The 22,404-nt window shown below is 42.6% G+C and overlaps 1 protein-coding gene across 1 annotated transcript in view; it reads left to right on the forward strand.

The window, feature by feature from the left end:
- The first annotated feature begins 428 nt into the window (after window positions 1–428).
- SLCO1A2 (solute carrier organic anion transporter family member 1A2) overlaps window positions 429–22,404 on the forward strand; it is a 31,477-nt gene continuing 9,501 nt past the window's right edge. The window contains exons 1-9 of the mRNA XM_019544469.1: window positions 429–466; window positions 2,704–2,821; window positions 7,875–8,016; window positions 10,207–10,339; window positions 12,479–12,588; window positions 14,524–14,670; window positions 15,302–15,400; window positions 15,834–16,067; window positions 19,618–19,782. Of these exons, the coding sequence (XP_019400014.1) occupies window positions 2,762–2,821; window positions 7,875–8,016; window positions 10,207–10,339; window positions 12,479–12,588; window positions 14,524–14,670; window positions 15,302–15,400; window positions 15,834–16,067; window positions 19,618–19,782 (1,090 nt within the window). The 5' untranslated portion in view covers window positions 429–466; window positions 2,704–2,761. The remainder of the gene's footprint in view (window positions 467–2,703; window positions 2,822–7,874; window positions 8,017–10,206; window positions 10,340–12,478; window positions 12,589–14,523; window positions 14,671–15,301; window positions 15,401–15,833; window positions 16,068–19,617; window positions 19,783–22,404) is intronic.

The following is a 22,404-nucleotide window of genomic DNA, read 5'->3' on the forward strand; positions in this document are numbered from 1 at the left end:
TCTCCACCATGCATTTGGGGAAGAGGGACATAGCAGCTGAATGGAAGCTGTTTTCCTTTCCCCACTGCTATTAGTGTTTTTGTATGTTAGGAGTGCCAGAGTCTGCATAAATTGGAGAATTAAGATGCATGAAGATCTGAGATTTACATTTTTAGTGAAACTGGAAACAATATTTGGCAGAATAAACACAGTTTTGCTCTGGTAGTGAAATAGTTCTTTAAGTAGATAGGTCTTCCTTACCAAACAAAAAACAGTACTGATACTACAAAAATGGTAGGTATATTTTAAGCCAAAAATGGTAGATCACCAACATTTCATTGGTGTAAAGGCCTTGTTTGAGTTGGCCAAATGCTGATCTGTGTTACTGCTAAAAATCTTCTTTGTCTCCCACCTGCACAGCTGTGACTTGTCACTAGAGGGCTGGTGAGCAAGGACCTGACATCTGTGAATTGCCACTACAGGGCTGGTGAGTTAAGACAGGCTTCTATCCCTGCTCTAGCTGGAAGATGGGTTGCGGGGAGGAGAGCGATAGGAACATGAAGCTGGGACTCAAATAGTTAATGGGATGGGGATGGGTAATGAGATGGGAGATAACAAAGAAATAGTGGTGGGGAAAGGGCAGTGAAATGAAGAAAGTCAACCACTGGAGGATAAAATAAAAAGAAGTTAAAGAATTTAAAAGAAATAAAGAGGAAGTAAATTAAAGAAGGTCTCATGTTTTAATAAACTGGGATTTGGGATTGAGGTGTGGGGGCTGCTGGTCATGCTTCTTGGGGTCACTTGGAGGTGGGAGTGGTGAAGGAAGGCACTTTTGAGGGAGATATTGCCCCTTCCCTTGGGAAGGAAGCCTCAGGTCATGGGGACGTGATCCAGCCTTCTTCCTTGTCCCCCACCCTCCCCACCACTCCTCCTAGACTCCACTCCTGGATCTGTCCCTGCCCTTCAGCCTGGCTAGTTAGCATGTGTTCTGCAGCCTGTTTGCGTACAGTTGCAGTCTTGGGGGTGGGAAGGTCACAACCCTGGAGGCAGGAAGGGGATTTGGCTTGGTGCAAGAATGGCCCCCTGGGCAGTAGAGGTCAGAGGATATAAAGTGTGTCCACACAGAACAGGAAGGTGGGGAAGGGGACATTGCATCCTAGGATGTTGGAGGACTGAAAGTTGGGCAACTCATTTATGGGCAGTGGCCATGACTTAATGGAACATGAGCTGAGTAATACAGAGATCACAGTTAAACATTCCCTGGAGTGATGTGACTTTAAACTGTCTAAAGTATACTTAATCCAGGGGTTAAAAGCTCCAGGAGCCACCTAAAATTAACGTGTAACAAGGACCTAAGTATTTTAATTTTATAATGGTAAACTGAATTTTTGAAGATTGAAAGTGAAGGGATGAAAGTTGAACTGTAGAAGGGGTTAATACTTTTGAATTTGCTAGGATTCAAGTTAATGAAGAAATGCACTTAAAAGGATTAACATTGCTTTGGAAATTACAGTCCTAAGAAATCAGCCCCTGTGGGGTTAGGAAGGAAGAATGTGAAAGAGCAATTCTGAGCCACTTGAGGGGCTATTGAGGATAATTCAGTTTTTATTTGTGAACCTGTAAAGGGTGATAAGCTGAGAGAAGCAGGTATTTGCAGGGCAGGTTATCCACAATTCAGCATGAAACACCATATCGGAGCCCAAAAAGAGGACAATCAATCATTACTGCTGTAAGGTAGGGCTTTGGTTTGCCCTTGTTTTCTTCATATTCCTTCGCCTTAAAAGAACAGGTAGCTGTATTGTATATCTTGATTTACTGAAGCCTTTTCAACATTTTTATAGCAATCCTGAACATATAAATCCCTTTAGGTCCAGAATTCTGTTTGGCAGGTTACTCTACTTGATTCAAAAATCTGAAGGGCTTGGGGGTTTTCCCCAGGTTATTGGTGTCCCAGAATGAATGACCTCTTTTCGGATCACACGTTGGGAGCATTTGTCTTAACAAAACCAGATTTTTTAACTTTCCAAACTCAGCAAGGTCAGGAAGGACACAGATATGCTTCTGTAGAGATTGGGCAAATCTTGCAGCATCTCCCCTCTTAGTTCCCCAGTGTCCCTGGGTACCCTGGCTGGGGGAAATCCTAGTAACAAGACATGCCTTGCTGGGGGCATTCAGTGCCTGGATGCCAGTGAAAGTGAGAGTTTTGGCAAGAAGAGTCGAGCAAATTTGTTTGAACCTTGGAGGGAAAAATTCTGGTTTCAGTTTTTTAGTATTTTAGGTAGGCCTTTTGTTTTTTTGTTTTCAGCAACCTGAAACCTTGAAATCAAAAGATTAGGCCCTTTTTCAGTTTGACTAAAATTAATGGAAAACCTTTCATTTACTTCAGTGGAAACTGAAATGCTCTTCATAAAATTCAAAACATTAAATAACAGTTATTTGACTCCAAGGAACACAGAGAGTTACACTGGACAGGACAAAAAAAGTCATCAGGAATAAAAAGCTTTTATGCTGTACTGAATAATCCAGACAATACATGAATACACAAACAACTTACCATGGGGTAAAAGGAAGCAGGGCTTTACTATATGTCAGCTGCTGTGTAATAGCTGCCTGTGTGCACATACTTATCCCACGATAGCTGAAAGCTAAATGGCAGTTATTTATCCCTCATCCTTTCTATTCCTTTCTAGTATCAACAGTTTTTTTTTATCTTTCTTTTCATAGGGTAGTGGGATCATTAGAAATATTCAAAAGGAAACACTGGGCTACTTAAAAAAGCAACATGAAAGACTCTAAGAAGCCATCTGCAAGTGAGAAATGCTTCTGTATATCCAAGCTTAAGGTACTGATGAATTTTAATGACTTTTATTACAGCTTCACTTAAAATTATTTAGAAGAAGTTGCAGTTTCTCCCCCAAGCATTGATTTCTTTTGTTTTTAAACTAATGTCTACCTTAACTATGGGATCCAAAGAAAGTTTATAAGAAAATATTTTTTTTAATGTCTGTGGGTACGTCTACATGTTCATTAATGTGCAGTAGTTACTGTGCATGTAGTTTAGTACTTGCTTAATGAAGTACTAACTAAATGCAATGTAACTACTGGGTGAGTCTACATGAGATACTATGTCACCATAGTGATGAGCTATGGTAATGTAGCTTGTCACCATGGTGACATAGTTTCGGCAGGCACTAACTGTGCCTGTGCCGCTGTTACTGTGCAATAGGGTTGAAAATGATTGGTGTACCACCAGGACTGTGCAGTACTGGGGGGTATTGCACAGTTATTTAGTACTTACTAAAGCACATCTTTTTTAAGGGAACATCTTTTTTAGAAAATGTTTAGTGCTCTTTGCAAAGGTGACAAGCTCATAAAAATACAGTGAGAAGTGCTTTTGGAATATGTCTGATTGTGCTAGGTGTACAGCATTTAAAATTACTTTTGTTTGATAATTAATATCAACTAAGGACAGGTACAGACATTACACATGAGCCCACATAACTGACTGGAAATCACTCTACACCCATAACTGTACAGAAGTTTGGTGCACATAGACCAATCGAAAAATGGCAGAACCTGGTGTAAGATAGACCTGATTCAGTGTGCACTCAGATCTAATCAATTTAGGTTAGACCAGTGAATCAAACTTCTCTACTGGATCCCCAGTTTGATTAAGTCCTCTGGCATCTCAGGCTCCTTTGCAACTCCTCCTCACAAGGAGGCAGGCTAGCACTTGGCCAGTGCTCAGTTGCTTTGGCCAAGAGTCTGATGTACCTTGTCCTTGAGCTCCAGAGCTGATCCAGTGCAGACCTGCTCCCTAGCCCAGCTTTCTGCTACAGGCAAGTAGTGGGAGAGGAGGAGACTCTGTGTCCCCTGCATGAGCCCCAGGACCTGGGCACCCATGTTCCTGGGCCATGCCCCCACACCCTGTCATGAAGCACCCTGTGATGTCCACATGCACCTGACACTGCACCCAGGAGAACCCCTTCACTTGGACACAGCCCCCACACACCCAGCCAGGGAACCCCATGCTATTGTGCTTGGTCACAGTCCCATAGACCCTGACCCTGGCTCCCACACACCACACATCTCAGTGGGCAGAGCCAGGCACCCTGCCACCTGGGCCCCAGCATAGACCCATCCCTTCCCCCCGGGACAGCTCACCTCTGGTAGGTTGGGATGGCAGGGGACAGAACATTGGGACTGTACCTACACAAAGGCAACCCTGGGACCTCTGTGGTTTGGCCACTGCCCACAGATACCCAGGCCATAGACACCTGGGGCGCTGCAAGACTTTTTTGCTTTACAGCTACAGGGTTCCAGAGTATTGGGAAGTGGGGTGTGGGTAGGTCAGCGAGCTGGGGGTGTGCTTGCCTGTGCCCAGCAGCCAATCAGGGGTGGCAGTGGTGAAGTATAGGGAGTGCACAGGGGTACATGTGCACTCCCTGAAAGCACTGGTGCACCCCCTGACAGCCAGTGTTCCCCACTTAGGTGATGGACAGGGAGGGCAGACAAGAGCACTGGTGTCCCCCTGAGAGCGCTGGCCTGGGAGTGGGGGCACCAGAAGAAGCAATCCCCGCTGTTCTCCCATGGCTGATTGTGCTGACCAGGGGAATGGCACACTGCTGTCACTCTCCAGGTTGGTTCGATTGGCTGCAGGGGACCACTGCCCCCCTGTCACTGACTCAGGAGGCACCAGTCATCCATGAGGGATGGCCCAGGTGCTTCCGGCAGCCTGAGGAGCCCATGGGGCCTGCTGGGAGGTGTGCAGGAGTGCCCCCAATGTGGCCTTGGCTAGTGCAGGCAGCCTGCATGCTGTCCCCAACCAAAGGGCGAATGTGTGTTTTGTTCACTACCGATCTAACCTAGGCCACTTACAGAAACCTGCATATGTTAGATCTATTCCTCCTCAGGCTTTTTGAATGTCTGTACCTGGACTAAATATCAGCCACCCATGCATCACTCAGCAGATAAATGCATCAGTATTGAATTTATTACTATCAATTACTACACATTATTTACTGTCTCCGCGTATTTTAAAAGATGATTTTTGGGCCGTACTGAGGGGTATCTATACATACATTAATATGCTTTTCCTAATGCACATTCAATTTAGTACCTCCAATGTGAGGTACTAAATTAATGCACATTCATAGTTTCATAGTTTCATAGTTGGTAGGGTCAGAAGGGAAGTGAGCAGATCATCAAGTCTGACCCCCTGCCATGGGAAGGAAAGAATGCTGGGGTCAAACGACCCCGGCTAGGTGATTATCTAGCTTCCTTTTGAAGACCCCCAGGGTAGGAGCCAGCACCACTTCCCTTGGAAGTTGGTTCCAGATTCTAGCTGCCCTGCCTATGAAGTAGTGCCTCCAGATGTCTAGCCTGAATTTACACTTAGTCAACTTATGGCTGTTATTCCTTGTTACTCCTGGTAATGCTTGGGGGAACAGGGACTCTCCCATTGCCTGCTGGTCCCCCTTGGCAAGTTTATAGATGGCCACCAGATCCCCTCTCAGCCTTCTCTTGTGGAGGCTGAACAGGTTCAGGTCCCGTAGCCTCTCCTCATAGGGCCTGCCCCGCTGCCCCCTGATCATGTGAGTGGCCCTCCTCTGGACCCTCTCAATGCTGTCCACATCTCTCCTGAAGTGCAGCGCCCAGAACTGGACACAGTACTCCAACTGTGGCCTGACCAATGTCGAATAGAGGGGGAGGATCACCCCCTTGGATCTACTTGTGATGCATGTGTGGATGCATGACAAGGTGCAGTTTGCCTTCCTGACAGTGTCCTTGCATTGGTGGCCCATGTTCATCTTGGAGTCAATAGTGACTCCAAGATCCTTTTCTGCCTCTGTGCTGATGAGAAGGGAGTTCCCCAGCCTGTAGGTATGCTGCTGGTTCTTCCTCCCCAGATGCAACACCTTGCGCATGTCAGTATTGAAACCCATCCTGTTCTCATCTGCCCACCCCTGTAACCTGTCCAGATCTATGTGTAGCCTGTCCCTCTCCTCCAGTGTGCCCACTTCTCCCCACATCTTAGTGTCATCCACGAATTTGAACAAGGTGCTTTTCACCCCCTCGTCTAAGTCACTGATGAAGATGTTGAACAGTGTGGGCCCAAGGACCGACCCCTGTGGAACCCCACTACCCACATTCCACCAGGTCAAAAATGACCCATCCACCACCACTCTCTGGATGCGGTCCTCCAACCAATTTGCAACCCATCTGACTGTGTAGGTGTCGACACCACAGTCGCCTAATTTTTTAATGAGAAAGGGGTGAGAGACAGCTGAAGGCCTTCCTAAAACCCAGAAAGACTATGTCCACCATGACACCTGTACCCAAGGATTTTGTGACCTCGTTGTAGAAGGCAACTAGCTTGGTCTGACAAGACCTGCCTCTAGTGAACCCATGTTGGTTGCTCCTAAGCATAATCTCCACTGCTGGTCCCTTGCAGATGTGCTCCTGGATAATTTTCTCAAAGAGCTTTCCCAGGACCGAGGTAAGACTAACAGGCCTATAGTTTCCTGGGTCCTCCTTCCTCCCTTTTTTGAAAATGGGGACCACATTGACCCTTTTCCAGTCCTCTGGCACCTCGCCACAGCACCATGAGTGCTCATGAAGCTGTTTCAGGGGTCCTGCAATGATCTCTGCCAATTCCCTCAGCACTCTGGGGTGGAGATTGTCAGGACCTGCTGATTTGTACACATCTAGCCCCACCAGAAGTTCCCTGACTAGGTCCTCACTGACCCTGGGCCTGGCTGCTCCTCCCCTGGGTCCATCTGGGATTCCAGGGGTGGTGATGTCCCAGTCCCTGCTCAGAAAAATGGAGTCAAAGAGTTTGTTAAAGAGATTACCTTTGTCTTCTGGTGCGACCACCAGATTTCCAAGTGTGTCCTGTAGAGGCCCTATGTTATCCGGTACCTTCTTTTTACCCCCTATGTATTTAAAAAAGGACTTCTTGCTATCTTTGATCTGGGTCACTAGTTCCATTTTAGCCTTCCTAACAGCCTCGAGTAATCGAGGTATAATCCTCCTTGGTGATGGCCCTTCCCTTCCATTGTGTGTACACCGACTTTTTAGCTTCTAGACATTCCTGGATGCTTTTGGTGAGCCATGGGGTCTTTTGAGCACTCTTGCTCCCTTTGATCCACATTGGGATTGTCACCCTTTGGGCTTGGAGGATCTTCTTCTTAAGGAACAACCACTCTTCTTGGACTCCCAAGTCCTCCACATTAGGCTGTGCTAATGCACAGTGGCACAAGGGCATACATTTTAGGTGCTGCTTAATGCACAGTAGCCTATTTTACTGTGCATTAAAGTGCATGTATAGATATACTCACTGTAACCTCTCCTGATATGGATGAACAGTTACTTACACAAGTAGTCCAAAATCAATGAGGCTACTTTTATGAATACCTGCGAATCCATATGAGTAAAGGGCACAACATCTGGTCTTTATGCATTTAATTTACTTGAGTTTTCTCCTTTGGATGCACCTGTTATTCAGTCCTGCAGATGGCAGTTTTGCAGTAGACATCCAGTCAGTAGAAAAATTCCTGAGCACCTAGATTTTAAATCTGAAACACATCCTTATTTTGATTTTCTAAAGTGTTCTAGAAAATGGGGGCCTGAAAATGCCAAGGGTAGCATAAATGAAAAATGAAAGGAAAAAGACAAAATCTTGTTTCTCGTACCCTTGTAAAGAGAAATCAGAATACTGTGTACAAATGAAACTGATAGGATTTGGACTCAAAATTTTCTTTAGTTCATTATGCTAGGACTGTATATGTAGTTTTACTGGCAGAACAGCTTTGGCAGAAAAAATAGATAAGAGATATTGCTAAATATTGATGTGCCTGTTAATTTTTGTATGAATTCCTGTCTTCCTTTCCCAGGTATTTCTGTTGGCATTATCATTTGCCTACGTTGCTAAAACCATGTCTGGTGCCTATATGAACAGCATGAATACGCAGATAGAGAAACAATTTAATATTCCAGCCTCTCTGGTGGGGATCATTAGTGGCAGCTTTGAAGTTGGTAATCTTTCCTTTTAATGTTTTTTTGGGTGTTTTTTTTTGACAAAACAGTATGTTTCCAGAGCATGTGCGAGTGGCTGTTTTGCCTCTTTCCTGTTCAAAATATTTTGTTTGCAGCAATTATTGTGTGTGAGAGAGTAGTGGCTTGGAATGAGCCTTCGTCCAATGCTGAAAATTATACTCATGTATTTAGGTATCATTGGGTCTGTCACATGAGATGTTAACTGTGCAGTAGCTAAATAATACTGTGCAGTAGCGTGTCATAGCACCAACAGTACAGATACACCACATAGTATTATTAGGCTACTGCTCAGCAGCATCACTTAAAAGGTCTTCATTGACACTACTGCACAGTAACTCTGGTTACTGGGCATTTATTTAAGTACTTGAATAATCAAGTACTAAATAAGTGTGCAATAACCACTGTACAGTAGCATCTCATGTAGACATGCCCATTGGGACCTCCTGTATGAGTAGCAGAATGTAGGATCAGATTCTGGTTTGGCTAGTTCCTGGTTCTGCTTAGGATGAACAAAAAAGCATGCGACAATTAAACTAGAAGTGTAAGCTGTAGGGTTTCTGTGCAAAAACTGCAAATACTTAATATTTATACATGGTCTTTAATCAGCAAAGTTTTTTATGTGAGGGAGCAATATCCTTATCCAAAATATGGACACATCTTAAAGGAGTAAATAGAAATAAAACACACACCTCTGTAATTAGAGTTAGAAGATGAGGCGCTGGATAGGTAAGGTGTATTTATTTATTAAGAAAGTAGATGCAACTTTGAAGTCACATTTCTGAGCAGAAGAAGCAATGCCCATACCTGAATCCTTAAAGGCAAGATTGTCACTTGCGATGATAGCACCCACTTTCCTCCCATTTCTGATCACCTCTGTCAGTGATCATAGTGCCAGTAGGAGAGCAGCTCCTGTGGAAGCCACTGCTGTACCTACTGCACAAGACAGAAGGGAGTGGGCAGCCAATGGCAAGGCATGGGTGAAGTCAGACTATAAGGAAGGGTATCAAGACTATCAAAAAAATATCCCTATGTGGATCAAGTGGGACCTACCTTGATTTTTGATGGTGTCCCTTTAACCAAGTGAAATTGGTGGAGGGGAGTGGGGGTGAGGAAATGGAAAGTAACTGTACGCATGTTGAAAAGATACCCTTCACACCTTTCACACATGCATGCTGCAGGCATGGCTGCTAAGGGAAGAATTGTCTACAGCCAGCCAGCAGGTAGGGTGTTAATAGAGCAGTTACAGGTTGTTGCTCCCTCCTAAGGCATGCAGCTTGCCGGTGTTTATGCTGCTGGCAAGAAAAATATTTTTTAGTTTACTCATCCCTCTGAAAACAGGTTGTGTGTTTATCTGGGATGTGTGGTGTACAAGTAAACATATTAATAAGCAGTACAGGGATCTGCCTTTCCCTTCTCATTAAACTACTTAAAGATTATCAGTGCCATTTCTTCTCTTTGCATGTTATCTGGTGTTTACTTATTTTCAGTGGAGAAACATGAATCTAATATTTATATTTGTAATATAAATACTTAGATGTCTTCATTTTCCACATCACTGACATAAACCATGCAAAATAATGTTTGTATCAATAAAAAAAAATTCTGAAGAGAATAATGGCTTCCTAATACATCTATTGTTCTGCCACCACATGGCTTTGTTTTGAAGTACATGTACACTTCTTATGATATACTGTAAAGCTTTTTCTTTCCTGAAGAGGGAAATGGTTTAATGAAAGACTTTATCTATGTGTTTCTCAGAAAGCATGAAAGAAAAAAAAAAGGTGGGGGTGGGTCTTAAGCTGCCTGCTTTCAGCATTGTCCCATACCACTCTGGATTCTCTTTATCACAGTGTTCTCTTTCAACTTGTAATTCACATTTCTATTAAATTGCACTAGATTGGTACACTGGTGTTGGCTTCTTTCTCAGGATAGCCTCAGTTCAACCTCTGTTCTTTAGTCATGATTTCTGTTCTGTTAAACATTCTATTATCAGAGTATTTCATAGCCAGTCGCCTTTTTGCATAATGCTCATAGAGGTAGAGAAGGTAAGTGATTATTAAATGGATAAGATGTCATGCTCAGGCTTGGTCAGGTTTGTAATATCTTTAAAAATACATACAGTGACTTAGCATTTAAAAATGAAAATGAGCCATGCTTTTTTTCCTGCAGGAAACTTGTTGCTGATAGCTTTTGTGAGTTATTTTGGAGCAAAACTTCACAGACCGAGAATAATTGCTTTGGGGTGCACAGTCATGGCCTTTGGCTGCCTTTTGATATCGCTGCCTCATTTCCTAATGGGACGGTGAGTATTTAGCTAATGATGGGCCAGATTCTTCTAACCCTAATCCTGCCACTGGGCCCACTGAAATTGAATCACTTATGAGCAAAATCTGAGTTCTAAGAACCTGGTTCTGGGGCAGTGCGGGTCTTCTAAGGGGGCTTCAAAAGTTAATTACGGCTTTCTAAACAAAGAAAAATGTGTACAGGATTTCCCTCTCTACGGGACAACATATGTCCTTCTGTTTTGTTTCCTCTTGTTCTGTGGTATGTTACCTTTCATCTCCATGATGTTTATGCATATGTACCACATTTTATTACAAGTTCAGATATGCTTTGTAGTACAGTGTTATCTTCCTGATTATTCACAGGTATTTTGCTTGTAGGTTGTGCAGGAAAATCATTCTTTGGATAATAATACATTTGGACCCCATAATGATTCCCCTACCCTGTTGACTGGTTTTGAACAGAAATCATAAAAACTAAGGGCTGGAAGGGACCTTGAAAGATCATCAAGTCCAACCCTCCTGCTCTGGGCAGGAATACCATGGAGATTAAATGATCCCAGCAAGGTGTTTGTCCAGTTTCCTTTTGAAGATTTCCAAGGTTGGAGACTGCACTGCTTCCTTGGGAAGTCTATTCCAGATTCTGGTCACCCTTACTGCAAAGAAGTTCTTCCTTACATCCAACTTGAAACCATCCTCTAACAGTTTATAGCCATTGTCCTCCCCTGGGATGCTCTAGTGAACAGTTTTTCTCTCAGCTCCCAATATTCACTCCTTATATACTTATAGATGATCACCAAATCCCCTCGCAGTCTTCTCTTCCCCAGGCTGAACAGTCCTAGATCCCTTAGTCTTTCCTCATAAGCAGGGATCCTGGTTTTCTCTGACAAAAAAACCCAAACGAACCCAATTTCTGGATATAAAAAAGTAACCCAAAATCCACATTTTTCTGTGATTAAAATGAAACACCACTAGTTTTTATTTTACACCATTAGTGTTTAATTTTAATCACAGAAAAATGTGGATTTTGGGTTACTTTTTAAAATTTGAAAATAATGATTTTTATCAGAGAAAACCATTAGTCTTTTGCAAGAGAAGCATCCACAGGACTAAGTCTTTCTTTACCTAGCTTCTCACTTAAGTGCTTCCACAGTCTATTATCTTCATAAAACCTTGACGCATTCCCCCCATCTTTCACTTTAAAGTCTTCTCCTCCTGTATCCCTTCCCTAAGTCTACACAGAACCATGTGCAATATTGCACATGCACATATCTATATGGCTTCCTTATATTCAGAGCTACAAAGTCCTCTTCCATGTCTTTATTTCTACATGCACTGATTATTTCAATTCTTTCTTACATAGACTACTCAAGTTTCAGCTCCCCAGACTACAGCCTGTATAGAATACTATTGCCCCCCAGTCTCATATTAACCAAGAAGCACTGGCACATTAATTTAATCCCCAGACACCTTCCTATGTTGTTTCAGGCTCCAGTTAAATATTTCCTGCCCTGCTTCTTCATACCATTGTGCCAGTTTTACATTGGTATAACTCTGCTTTTCCACAAAGGAGTACTGTACTTCTTTTCTTGTGGATTCAAACTCCATCGGCTGCCATTTGCCACAAATGTAAACCTGTTTCTTAGTGCCATGGAAGAAAGAGAGAGAGAACAATTTTAAGAGGTGTATTAGATGAGGATATACTAGGCTGATGAGTATTATATAGGTACCTGGATGGGCAGAGTTTTAAATTAAATTAACAACCCCCCCCCCCAAAAATTTAGGATTGTGGACAGTTCAGTGAGATTGCTTAATGTGCAACTGCAATATGTTATGTTATGATGTCTGAAGAATGGGAAGGAAAATATGACGGGGTTTTTTTAGGTTGTTTCTTTTATCTTGTGCAGCATCTCCTACTAGAGTCTTTCAGAGACAGGATACTAGACCACACAAACTATGTGTCTGATTCAGCCTGATAATTTCTTAATTCCTAAATTAAATTTTGATTAATGAAAGACTCCACTCATTTTTGTACCAGGTCTGGTTCTCCTGTCTGCTCACTCCTTTTCTGAGAAGCTTCAATTCAGGAAAACAGCTTTTATGAAGTGGCTTAATATATTCTTTTTGTATTTGTAAGCTTTTTACTTTGGCTCTAACAGATATCAGGTTGAAACCAGCATTTCATCAACTGAGAATTCTTCTTCAAGCATGCCCCTCTGCCTTGCAAGTAATGGCCAGTCTTCTATCCCTATGGAGAAACCATCAGCAGGTGCAGTTCTTTCTGTTTTGTTTTGTTTGTGGCTTTTATTTCTTTTGTCAAATATTTTTGCAAGTTTTAAATGAACTGGATGTTGATATTAATGCTTTCTTCAGGGTCATAGGTTAGGGATAAAAATTATAGAGGTTAGGTAGTTTTCCAGGCCTTGGAATATTCTCCAACTGGAGATTCTAGAGACAAAAGTTGGCCTGTATGCAGTTCTTACAGTATTTGCTAGCATGGTTAAAAATCTCTTCACTCTGCCAGCTTATGGACATATCTAATAGACCTCTGATTTTGGAAATATTCTCCTCACTACCTTACATACACAAGGTAGATTGAGGAGTTGAGAAAATGAAGACGAGATGGCAAAATCTGACTTTGCTCTACCAGTTTGTTAAAAAAGGTAGTTTCTCCGTTCAAGAAACCAAGGGAAACGGTGGTAATAATTAGAAACCGTGGCTTATTCAATATCTCAAAACATGTATGCACATTGTCGGTGGGTGCATCAATGTGAGATACTATGGCACAGTAGCAACAAGTGGCAATAGTACTGCAGAGTAATAATGAACTTCTGCACAGTAGCATTGGGCAAAAACTGTGCAGCAACTGTACTGTGCAGTCATTTGGTATTAACATAAGCAAGTACTAAAAGATTGCAGTAATGACTGCACAGTGGGTGGCTTACGTAGATGTGTCCAGTGATATATAAATTAATGATAATGGTATTAAATGGAGTAGCATAAACAACTAAATAAGTACTGTAGAACATCCTGGCACTGATTTGTTATATTTTTGCCATGATATTCCAACGACATATGATAAGATTGAGTCACTGATGCAATATCATTATGCAAACTTTGCAACCTGAAGGCAGTTTTCTTTATGGTTCCATTTCATTATGAACATTGCCTTTAAGCTATTTAAGTGTCCAAGAAAAAAATAGAAACCAGGAGTTCTGACTCTCAGTCATTTGCTTTGGACAAGTTACTTTGGCTTTGTTATGAAACCAGGTAAAAGTTCTCAGCATCGCGTTGCTCTGATGAACTTCATTTTCAGTCTAAAATACAGTATAAATAATGGGATTTGTGTAAATTTTAACTAAATATTCTGATCTGGTAGTGGTTGAAACTTGGATAGAAAAGTTTCAAATGAAGCATTTTCTTACTGGAAAATGAAACTTTATTAAAATCAACATTTTCTACTAAGAAAGGCTCAGCCAGAGCACAATACCCACAGGATAGTTTACAACAGGGTAAGAGCAAGGTATCTGCCTTTACTTTCATTGGTAGGAAGCTGCTTCACAGATATCACAAGGGTAAGTGTGTCTGCACACATACACTGCAAGTTCACAGCTTACCTTAGTTTCTGTTAATTTGCTCATGTGCTTGTATCTGTAGGGGTACATTTGTTCCATGAAAACTTTGAATAGTTCTTCTGATTGGAGATGAAATCACATGGTATAGCATATTGGAATGGTGTGGCACATTTTTGATCAATGTGTTATGTTAGTTGTACAGATGTGAGGTTTTTAAGGATGCATATGTGTTCTATTAATTATCTAGGGGTTAGATTCTCCCGCGGAGCCAAGCAGAATTTCTTCCTTTGTGCCCACAGGAGTTCAGGAACTGCTGTAGACCCGTTGCTTTGAAGAGTACTGTGGTGGAGAAGAAATGGGGGAAAGGCTAAGGCCTAGTCTATGTACTACCCAACACTGCTGGCTGGTTGTGTGGTTGGAGTGTGGGGACTCTAATCCATAAAGTGATGTAGCAGTAGGCTTGCTGCCTTTTGAGGCAGTCTTCTTCCCAGGCTTCCCATGGATTACTGTAATTCCCTTATTTTGTTTGCTGGTGCTACAAGATGCATCAAGTCTTAACCAATTATTTGTATTTTCCAGGAAAACATTTTATTTCCAGTCAATGTCAAAATCTCTTATTTTATTTGCAGAGTGTGAAAAGGAGCCTGGGTCCTTGATGTGGGTGTTTGTGCTGGTAGGAAACATTATACGAGGAATGGGTGAAACTCCCATTATGCCACTGGGCATTTCATATGTGGAAGATTTTGCCAAAGCTGAAAATTCACCTTTATACATTGGTAAATCTGCAAGCACTTGGTTTTATGTTAAACATAAGAAGTGTTCTTAACTCATTTAAACTTTTCAAGGTAATTAAGGACTTTGCCAACCTATCTGAACACAGTGGGTGAATAGGGCAGTAAATGTCAAATTGGTTTAAATGTGCCTTGATTGTATCCTCATAGCTATGATACTTCCCTGAAGATCAGGTGGGGGGGATCACTGACCACATATCTATCAAGCACTGCTTAAATAAGCAGAGCTCTGCCTGGGGTCAGAGATCAATATACATGCTTTCCAGTGCAGGATTATGACCTTTAGCATTCACTTTCTTTAAATATGCTAGTGACTGAGTTTTCTGGATGAAATGTTTGACAAATAAAAAAATAGAGTTCTTTGATGCAAAGCCTGCGAAATCAGTAGGAAGAATTGTACACATGAAGGACTATGAGCATACTGGAGAACAAGGACAGAAAGTGATTTGTAATCATCGAAACCGTATTCTCAGAACTTTATGGGGTCAAGCTATCCAGTCACTATAGATAGTTGGGAAATGTTCATAGAATCATACAAAAGTAGGGCAGTCAATTTTTAATGAAAATAACTGTGGAGGGTCTGATTCTGTATGTTTTTCACTTTTCTTTGCTTCAGGCTGCCTGCATACAGCCACGGTGATAGGCCCCCTGCTTGGTTTCATGTTGGGATCATTCTGTGCACAGCTGTATGTTGATCTGGGATTAATAGATCTAGGTAATGAACTAATATGTTTATAATCTGTGGCAGTCAATCAGTAAGGATGAGTAGTGTATCTCACAGCATTGGCTGCACTTGTTTTATGCCAGCTTGCTGGTAATACTTTTATGAAGCAAAATCAGCATATGATATTCAGTTTGATAAGATCCCCTGCATTCAAACAAGATTAAAATAATCTGCAAATAAATTATTTGTTAAATAATATCATATGAGTTCATTCAATGATGAAAAATATAATCAATTAATTAATTAATGTCCATATTTGGCAGATAATCTAGTTGCTTAAGAAAAGGCCACCTCCACTTTTAAAGAGGTACCTTGAATCTTCCCAAGAGTTTTCTTCTGTCTCAGATTTTAGAAATGCCTACTACAAGTGAGTGTGGGGGAAGATCTCTAAGAGCTAATATGATGTGTGTTTCTTTACTTTTAGAGGAGGTGACTTTAACCCTAACTGATGCACGTTGGGTTGGGGCATGGTGGCTGGGCGTTTTGATTTGTGGATCAGTGAATCTCCTGGCTGGCATGCCTTTTTGGTTTCTGCCTAAGACCCTTTTCAAGGAAGGAGAAGAAAGTGATACTGAGGTACCACATAGAATAAGCGAAACACTGGTACAGGGAAATGGTAAAAACCAAGTCAAACAGAACATGTATGAAATCGCTAAAGGCAAGTTAAATTATTTTATTTTATTTCTCCTAAATTGATCTTTGTCACTATATGGTAGAACCGGTTAAAATACACTAGGACTATAGGAAAGGCTTTCTTTTTTCCCTTATGACATGGGCTGTGTGTGCTTGTCACTAGAGATGGGCCTGAGCTGCAAAGTTCATACCTCACAGAACAAGTGTTGGTTTGGTCCTTTATAGAGTCACAAACCTACTGTGAAATGTATCTGACACCTCTTTCTTCCCGCACTTTGGTGTATTTGGATGTGGAAATTTGCTTCTAGTGAGTCACTAGTTATAACTAAAGTTGAATAAGATTACAGTAGGCTGAGCCGCATGGAGCCCGGTGCTTCCCTCCATGGGTAGGAAACTAAAAACTTCTCAGAGGTGTTTTACTTTGTAGTGCCCCAAAGTCATTTGCTGCATCCCAAAGTCATTTAATGCGGTAATGTGCTACAGTGGCTGGAATGAATGTGCAATACACCACCAAATGTGCAAACAGTGCCATTAAAGTGGTGCAAAAAGCATTTAATCCACTTTAAACCTGTTTTAAAGTGTTGTCTACAAATGCCCATATTTACTTGAATCCAAGATGAGGTTTCCCCCACATTTAACACAGGTAAAAATCCCCTTATCTTGGATTTGAGTACAAGCAGGGAGGCAGGCAGTTGTTCTGACTCCAACTCTGGACCTGACCCAGGGTTGAGTCAAGTTGGTTTTCCCACCCACACTGCCTTGTCCCCAGCTGTCTCTCTTATGCCCTCCCCATCTGCTCCCCTACCACCTCTGTCCCATTGCTGTCTGCTCCCCACAGCCTGTGCCTCCTGCTGCTGCTTCCCCTCCAGATTTGGCTCTGGCCCTGTTCCACCCCCGGGCAGAGGACACATAGTTGCTATGGCCCCAACCTGGCCATGTAGTGGTAGCAGCAGCCCCAGCCCAGTCAGAGCTGGAACCAGAGCTGCTACCACTGCTGCTGCTGTTGTGTGGCCAGGCTGGGATAGCTAGAGCAACAATGTGCTCTGTTCCCTAGGCTGGAGTGGGGCCAGAGCAAGAGCTGGAGGGCAAGTGGTGGTAGGGGCAGCAGCTGTGGGGAGCAGGTGATGATGGGGCAGATGTGTTTGGGCTATAACTGGAGAGTAACAGTGTGTGTGTGTGGAGGGAGGGGGAGGGGAGGTCAGGCAAGAGATGCAGAGGCAGTGGCAGGGGGAAAGACATTTGAGCAGAGGCAGCGGGGGCCATGTAGCATTGGAATGGGAGGGAAAGGCAGGCACCAAGGTGGGCAAATGGCAGGGGAGGCAGGTGCTAGCGGGGACAGGCACTGGGTAGGACAGGTGGTAGAGGTTGAGGTGTGTGTGAGGGGGGAGATTCCTCATCTGCTTGGTGCATTACTGACTGCCACTGCTTGCTCTGCTGTAGCAATGGGGGGGACAACTTTAAGATGAGCCTGCAATAATTAGATTCTGTACATGGAAAATGATAACTATTTTTCCATGTATACAATCTAATTGTTGGGGCTTATTTTAAATTTAGAGTTGTCTTGGATTTGGGTAAATATGGAAGTTCTGAGGTCCTAATATTCAGAATGAGGGTGCATTTGCCAATGCGCATTCTCTGCCCTTACTTAGTGCAGCCTCTTTTAGGTGGCTCAAACTGGGTATTCCACATTCAGTGCACCCCAAGTCACTAATCATTGCTGAAAGTCTTTGCTTATACTATAACCTTTGGTAAGAAACAAATGACTCTCCAAGAGCTCAGGTTGTGGCATTCCTAATTCTCCAGTGTGACTTCAGAATGCATCTCTCTTTGGGTGCCGGTAGACAAGCTGGGAGGCTACTCCGATGCATTGTGATTACAGCACATCAGAGCAGAGTCGATTAATTGAGTCTGTTGGAGCGTGGTAATTACTGTGCTCCAGCAGATCTCCTGTGTCTCGTATCAGCATCTCTGCACTTGGAAATGGTGATGGGGGTGCTTGAACTGAAGCTTGTCAGACAAGCTTCAGTTCAAGCATCCCTGCCACCATTTTCAAGCACAGGGATGCTAATACATGAGACTCTGTGGTGCTTTCGTTAGAGTGGCTCTCGGAGCCACTCTAATTAAAGTGCACTGCTCATTCCTGGAGCACATGTAAAAGCGCCCTTTGTTTATCACTCACAGGAACAACATATTGTATTGTGTTCAGGGGGAAATCCATTGTTCCTGAATATCCCTAATAAAAAGTGTCTTGGTTTCAAGTGAAAACTTCAGTTGTCCTATTTCATCTTAATACTCCTTTGCATTTTCTAGAAAATCTGGATGCTAGACTACATAGCATATGTTTTTATTTTAAATTAGACTACATTGTGAGACTGATATACTAACCTTCCTCTACTGAGATACTAACCAGCCTCTGAAGGGTATACGTCAATGCAAACTAGTGCCTGTTTTTAATAAATCAAGGAATTTGTTATATAAACCTTTTTGTTTGCTTTGTAAAATTTCTTAAAAACTGATCAGTACATTTGCTGGCACAGAAAGTAGAACAGAAAGAAATTTCTTTTTTGTGGTCTGTGTCCTGATTCTATAGCTCTTGTCAGACAATAGTGAAAAAAAATGCACCTCATTTGGAAATTTGCCTGTGATTGTTTGGTAGGGTAGTCCATAGTTGGATCCGAGGCATCCAACAGAAACACAAAATCCAACAGAAACACGAAATCAGAAAGAATTAGGAAGTCTAATAGTCCAGGAGAAGAGGAAAGAAGCATTGAAATCCTTGTCTGTATTTAATACCTGGGCAGCATAAGTGAAAAAGCCATAATTAAAATGCAGCACATTACAAATTAATTGAAAAATAAGCATGGCAGCATGGAAGGCCTGGGGACAACAGAAAGCATCTATGTTGGATATGGAAGAAAGGGGAAAAGATACAAACAAGAAAAAAGTCAGTTAAATTTTTCATTAAAAAGATATGAGAGCTGGAAAACAAATCCAGAATGAGTTAATACAACCCAAGGGGCTTATTAGGAACCAGAAAACTTGTAGAAATACATCTGGGGAAAGAGGAATCCTAGAGAGAAATTAGGGTCTTTAATAAATGAGAGATAAGATTAATGACTGTATACAGTGTCTGGGCCACTGAACTCCTTTTTCAAATCAGAAATTCCAACTGATGAACAATCCTTCTTTAAAGAAAACCTTCTACCTCATAAGATTTAGTAAAAATTTAATCAAAAGCAACATAGAATTGAAGAGAAGAGAAATTGATAAAGCATAGGAAATATTAGAGCATGAAAAGAAAAGCTAGGCAGTCATTGTGTACAATGCCATATGTTGCAGATGGGGTTATGACATTGTGGAAGAGACATTTTGGAGCACACAAGGAATATTTTGGGTTCAAATACAAAGTCTTTAGAGGACCATGATAGCTGATTTTACTTAAAGCAGCTCCAGTTCAGTCCAAGATCTAATTTAGGGCCTCTTCTTCTTCCTTTCCTGCTTCTTTAGCCACACTCAGCAGAGACTAATTCGTGTTGTGGACCTTCACATTAACTCCGTTTTTTCTATCATTCCAGATTTCCTGCCATTTCTTCGGGCTTTGTTTCACAACCCTGTGTATATGCTGTTTGTATGCATTACTGTTTTACAGTTCAATGCCTTTGATGGCATGATATCCTTTATGCCAAAATATTTGGAACAGCAGTTTGGGAAATCTGCATCAGACGCCATCTTTTTAATAGGTACACTTGCATTATGTTTGTTTTTTCCCTTGATCAGCTAATGATTATACTGAGGGCTTTATACAGAAAATATGTTTATATACTGAGAAAGGTGCTTATACAAGAGCTAGATTCAACACAAAACTGTCATCTGATGTTATGAATTTATGAATTTCTACCAAATGAATCTCTTAACTCATTTTAGTTATCTTTTTCTAACCATAACCTCACACACATTTTAAAAATTAATCTTAATGTAGTGTCATATTTATGTTTTCATGTTTATGAAAATGACACGTTGATAGCACTCCCTCCAGAGACAGCAGTTGGTTGAATATATGCTCAGCCAACATTGTTTGTGCGCATTAGTGTTTTCCATCACACCCTTCTCTGAACCGTTGCAGATTCGGGCTTTTCCTAAAGCCATATTCTCTCATTTATCTATAACACCACATGGCAAAGGAACAATGCTTCCAATGTTTTCCTACCCTTTCTGAGTCTGTCTTATGTTGCTTTGTCTTCTCTGAAGATTAGTGTTAGAGGACAACATAGTGATGGCCCACTAAGCGGGAACCAGAGCAACTCAGGAACAAAAGGGAAGGCTTCTATGGATCTTTTTCTCTTCAACGACTTCTACTTCCAGTGTCCATTCATGCACTTTAATTCACCTGGAGTGACTTTGTTTGATCAAAGTAACAACATACATAACCAAAAACAGGAAAATAATTCTTTCATGGGCTTGTTGCATAGGATACTTAGCAAATTTTTTATCTGAGACATAGTAAGTGTTACCGTCCCATATTAAAAGTTAGAATGTGTTCTAAGTAGTTGCACGAGAATGCTTACTACTATTAGGGCTGGAATTGGCTCTTCCCTCCCTCTTCCCCCTCACTCCAGACATTGAATTGACCCTGGCACAGCTTGCATGTCTGCCTGTGAGGACATGCAACTCCCACCCTCAAATCCTGTGGCCTCCCTGCTGCGTGCTTAGCACTGTCCAGCCAGGGAGTGCCTGCTGCTGGTATGCAAGGGTGAGCCAAGTCTCTCCCGTTGGAGGTGGGTGGAGGGAGGTACCAGGAAGCAAAGGGAGCCAAATCTCACGAACACTGCATGCCCCCAGAAGCTGAGGGGGCATGGTGACCTTCCGCAGGTGGTGTTGATAGCATGGCAGCAGTGAGCAGGGAGCTCTTGCAGGCAGCCACAGCAGTGTCAGTGGTGGGGGTGGGGGAAGGGGGGGGTTGGTGAGCGCTGACCAATGCTCGGTGACCACCTGCAGACACCACCACAGTGGCAGTGGCAGCTAGGGACTGCCCACCAACACCGCCAGCAGTGTCAGCAGTGAGGGGGGTGGGTGGCAAGCGGCAACCACTCACAGGAGCTGCCGGCTGCATTGGTGGTGCTTTTTGCATGGTGTGCACCACCAGTCTCAGGGGTGCATATGCACCTGCGTGCTCCCCCTATGCGTCGCTAACGCTGCCATTGGATCTTGAGGTTGAGCCATGTCTGTGCCACTGGCAGAGAGATGCTGTGGCCAGTTCAAAGCTCTGATTTGGCATGGAGGTTGGGACCAACAATTGGCTGATTGTCAGTTCTAGTTCCAGCATCACACTGGAGGCAGTTTCAAACTCGGGTGTATTGTCAGGGATGGGACCGACAGCCAGTTAGCTGTGTTTGTATTATCCCCATAGATCAGCCCCAGAATAACTAAACGTGTTACTTAATACAATCTGGAGATACTCCTGCAAAAAGTTGTAACTTTGCTATAAAACGATTGCACTTAACATGTGTTTTTCTGTTTGAGTGCACAGATGTTCATGCTTTAAGTGCAGTTAACATATCCTAAGTATAACTTGCAATATGGCTATAAGTTAAATCCAGTCATAGCTCATACCTAAATTTAGTGTCTAACTAACTCCACCTGCATCAGTCTCTTTAAACTGCCATAGTTTTTAAGGTATAATAAAGGATCTTGAAGGTATAATAAACACATCTGATAATCACAGTTTTTGAAGTTGCCTACATTACACCTCATAGCTCTCATGGCTCATGCCACTCTGGTGTTCTGCTATTGGTGGAAGTACTCTCAAAAGATCAATCTTACTAGCTCTGTAGATGAAGAGTTATTTCCTGCATTTTCATAGATTCATAGACACTAGGGCTGGAAGGGACCTTGGAAGATCATCGAGTTCAGTCCCCTGCCCACAGGGGCAGGAAGTCAGCAGGGATCATAGGATCCCAGCAGATAAACATCCAAATGTCTCTTGAAGGCATTCAGAGTAGGCACTTGAACCATCTCCAGCGGCAGTCTATTCCAAACCTTGGGGGCTTGGACAGTAAAGAAATTCTTCCTTATGTCTAGCCTGAAACAGTCATGGAGTTTGTGACCATTCGACCTTGTCATCCCTTAGGGTGCTTTGGTGAACAGATGTTCCCCCAGATCCTGGTGAGCACCCTGATAAACTTACTGGTGGCCACCAGATCACCCCTGAGCTTGCGCTTTTCCAGGCTGAAAAGTCCCATGGCTCTCAGCCTCTCATCATAAGGTGTTTTCCTGACCTCTGATCATGATCATACTCGTGGCTCTCCTCTGCACTCTCTCAAGCTTCTCCACATCCTTTTTGAATTGTGGAGCCCAAAACTGGA

This window comes from Crocodylus porosus, unplaced genomic scaffold (assembly GCF_001723895.1).
Source record: "Crocodylus porosus isolate Cpor-Errol unplaced genomic scaffold, CroPor_comp1, whole genome shotgun sequence".
Classification (NCBI taxonomy): Eukaryota; Metazoa; Chordata; order Crocodylia; family Crocodylidae; genus Crocodylus; species Crocodylus porosus.